General features: G+C 32.4%; 1 protein-coding gene across 1 annotated transcript; it reads left to right on the top strand.

Annotated features, from left to right (window-relative positions):
* The first annotated feature begins 207 nt into the window (after positions 1-207).
* Positions 208-1,091, top strand: LOC21384705. Its single transcript, XM_010108091.2, has 2 exons — positions 208-449; positions 711-1,091. The coding sequence occupies exons 1-2, from the start codon at positions 208-210 to the stop codon at positions 868-870; spliced, it is 402 nt and encodes a 133-aa protein (XP_010106393.1). The 3' UTR covers positions 871-1,091.
* Positions 1,092-3,811: the final 2,720 nt, after the last annotated feature.

Below are 3,811 nucleotides of genomic sequence, written 5' to 3'. Positions count from 1 at the left end.
TTTTCCCCTGCCAGCTAACCAGAAAACCTACTACTAACACTAAGAGTTCCCACTTAAGGCTAAAATAACTCTCCCACGATCAAGCCCTGCCCCTTCCTAAGTCTTTGCTCTTCTTAATGTACACTTGCCTGAGTAAAGGTTTATCAGACGGTTGATTTGAGATTGAGACTGTTTCCTCCTTTATACAGGGAGTACACATTGGAAAGAATGTTTTCAAATCAGCTACTCGATTTTGCAAAAGATGAATTATCATATCGAACTGTGGTTAGAGATCTTATAACCAAAGTTCCTGTGTTGCAAATTGTTATTGTAAACACAAACTCGTGGTCCTGTACTGGTTATTGTTTGAGCACACGGAGCAGTGGAGAAGCGGTTCCAAAGCTAGATCTACATCCTGTTATCAAGGTGCTATTTACAGAAAGCAGCAGTGAGAAAGAATCTGAAATAAGGTCCGGTGATAAAGTTAATTTGTTCTGTGCCTGATTTCTTTCCTCTTTATTGTTTATCTGAATTTGTCTATCTGTAGTGTAAACAATAATTCAAAATGTTTTCGTTCTTATACGTCCCAAGTGTTTGCTTGGTGCTTTGTGTTTTTCTGCAATATGTTTGTTATTAGGTTTATCTCAAGTCCGTTCAATGTCCATTTACAGTGTTTTCCCATTTCTCTTTTCCGGCAATGTTTTGATGGCCAAAAAATTAAACTTCTGCAGGAAAATGGAAGATCAGATAAAAAAAGATTTAGCTGATGAAGTTTTCATGTTGAGACCTCAGATAGAAGATGTGGTTGAATTGCTGTTGTCAGCAAAGAACATACTGCCACCTTCGTGCTCTTCGTTACAGGGTTTATCATTATCATCCATGCACATGTGACGATTATATATCGAAAACAGCTAGCCAATATATATTAAAAGTCGCCTAAACTTCCGTGGATCACAATTCTCTGGAAAATGAGCAGATACCTTGTATACTCCTATTGTAGCAACAGATCGGATTGGTAGACCTATTAAGAAGTGATGAAGCTGAAAATTGGAGGCAAGGAATCTTGAACGTGATTCTGGTGCGGAAGAGGCTAGCAAAATATTGAGAAGCTTTGGAGCCGTAGAGGAACTTCGCAAGTAAGCATTTAGTTGGTTAAGAAATTTGGGATTAGCTTTAATTACAATCAGATATGACCTTTTAGCGGAAGAGTAGAAAGTTTTGTTTTTGAAAGAAATAGAACTTAGACGAGCTTTTTCATAAGGAAGTTAGAAGTAGTCAGAGCTTAGACATATTCATATGTGACCTGTGTTACACATCTTGGATTTGTTTCGAGATTTTGTTTCATCTTGAATAGCCTGGATTAGCTATATAATCTTACCCCAAAACTTTCTCCTCTCCTCTTTTGTACAAGTCGGTGCCTACTTTGACTACCTTTTCACAAGATATTAGATCATTTTGATTTTCTTCAATTTTTATTTTTATTTTTTTGTAGTATATGATATATGATGATTTGCGTAAAATAAATAAATAAATAAATCTCACATCACACAGTACAGGAGCACTCAAGAAATTCAAACACAGTATCATCCACTTCTTTTTAAAATCAAACACAGACTGCATACTTTCCTTTCACTTGAGAATATTAAACACAACATCATCCATTACTTAAGAAAATCAAACACAATGGGCGCGCGTTTGGAACTCGTTCTAAAATAATTTTATTTTTTGTATGAAAATGAAAATGAAAACGTTTTTAATCTCAGACATAAATCATTTGGAACTTGTTTCAAAATGATTTTGTTTTTTGTATGAAAATGAAAACGTTTTCAATCTCAGACAGAAATCATTTTTGAAAATGCGTTTGATAGTTTTATCAAGAGATTATTTTCAATATAAAAAAACCCATTAATGTCGTGTTGAGTAAGAATATTTATTAATGTTAAAATAATATTTCACACACAACATAATTTCACCTATACTAGGATTTAATTAAAATATGAGTTTATTATTTTTAGTTTGACCTATTCAAGATTATACGAATAACCTCTTAATTACAATCTCTTGGTACAAAGGGAAGACCTTTTGATTCCAATTAAAACAGTAAATTCTATTTTCTGTGAATTTGAGAAATTTGGGTTGATTTAAAATTGTGCTTGAACTTAATGAATTTTATCGAGTTGCCTACATACCCCGTTGAGGGATCAAGCCACTTGTAGTTCGAATTTTGGATTTGAAAATTTTGGATAATTCCTCGGTGTATGACCTTATGAGGAATTTACGCACTTTGAAATTTGATTTAGTCTTTGAATTTGGTCTTGAAACTGCACCTAAATTTTAGGTTGCCTACGTATCCGATAGGGATCAAGTCAATCGTAGTTCTTGAATTTGAATTTGGATTTTAGAGAATTCCCCGATATATGACCATAGGAGGAATTCAAATATATTTTAAAATTTGATTTGAAATTTTATTTTATAATTTGGATTTGAAAATTATATTTGGATAATTTCCCGTATATGACCTTATGGGGAATTAGAAGGATCATTTTTGAATTTGGTGTTGAGAGATTTGTTTTCTTGAATTTGGGATTTGAAAATTGTATTTAATCATCATATGGTTTTATGAGATAATGAGCTCATCTTTTTAAACTAAGGGGCAGTAAAGGGACTCAATTTGTGCACTTTAAATTTTTGGGTATTTAATTTTCTGAATTTCTTTGAAATTTATCCTTTATCCCTTATCCCATTTTTTAAAATTTTAAATTTCATCATATCCAAACCATTTGATTAGATTGTATGATATATATCCCTTCTTTTTTGCTAATAATTTTGATTTCACAGGAAACTTGGATTTCCCTCATCCATCTTACACGTTTTTTTTTCACACACACACACACACACACACACACACACACACATATATATATATATATATGTCACAGCAAGCACGTGAACCATTTTAGTTTCTTCCCTGCAAACATCGTAGCAAGCATCACAACTCACAACAAGCACGTACGTAAACTTCAAATGAACCATTTTAGTTTCTTCCCTGCAAACATCGTAGCAAGCGTCACAGCAAGCACGTACGTAAACTTTTGTGAAGGTTGCTTGCTCTTCTTTTTTTTTTTTTTTTTTTAATTTAAATCTTCATTGTTTGATTATTTCTTGACGGGTATAGTGTGATTTATATGAATATTTTCATATAGATCGTATGCACATAATTTTTTATATGCCGATCCTTAAAGTGTAATTCGTATGAATTTTTCACTCGAATTGCACTCAAAACAATCGTAACAAATAATTTGAGAAACTTTTAATTCTTGATTTTTTTGAAATCACATTTAACTTATATAGATCTCTAAAGAGAAATCCAAGTCTTAGTAATAATCATAGGATTGTGATAAGAACGAGAGACGACACACCATGAGTGTATTAGAAATTTATTAAGAGCATTACAAATAAGAAATCTCACACCATAAAGCGTATATAAGATTTATCTTCGTGAAGAGTGTCAAGGAGTAAATCACAGTCCCACACTTTAAAGTGTATATAGAATTTGATTTAAATGCACTGTAACATAGAAAACTAAAACTGTTATTGTAAAAAATGACTAAAATATCAAAATATGTATTTACCTTATTGTTTTAAAATATCACGGATGTATATTTTTTCTCTCACTTCTCTGCACACACACCTGCGCACTTTTTTTTTCCTTTCATTCTTCTCACGTTTTCCCACAACACAACACCTTTCTATATTTTTTTTTTCTTTCTTTCACTTTTCTGCACACACATCTCTCTCTTTCTTTCACTTCACTGCACACACGGTTTTTTTT

The sequence above is a fragment of the Morus notabilis genome, unplaced genomic scaffold (genome assembly GCF_000414095.1).
Source record: "Morus notabilis unplaced genomic scaffold, ASM41409v2 Scaffold1335, whole genome shotgun sequence".
Taxonomy (NCBI): domain Eukaryota; kingdom Viridiplantae; phylum Streptophyta; class Magnoliopsida; order Rosales; family Moraceae; genus Morus; species Morus notabilis.
Note: the sequence above shows the minus strand (reverse complement) of the source record. Positions and strands in the feature narration are given on the sequence as shown.

Excerpts from the sequence above, each read along its gene's own strand:
- LOC21384705 (XM_010108091.2), top strand. The coding sequence starts at position 208 with ATGTTTTCAAATCAGCTACTCGATTTTGCAAAAGATGAATTATCATAT. Across the intron at positions 450-710 it reads GAGAAAGAATCTGAAATAAG|GAAAATGGAAGATCAGATAA; the intron begins GTCCGGTGATAA and ends AAACTTCTGCAG.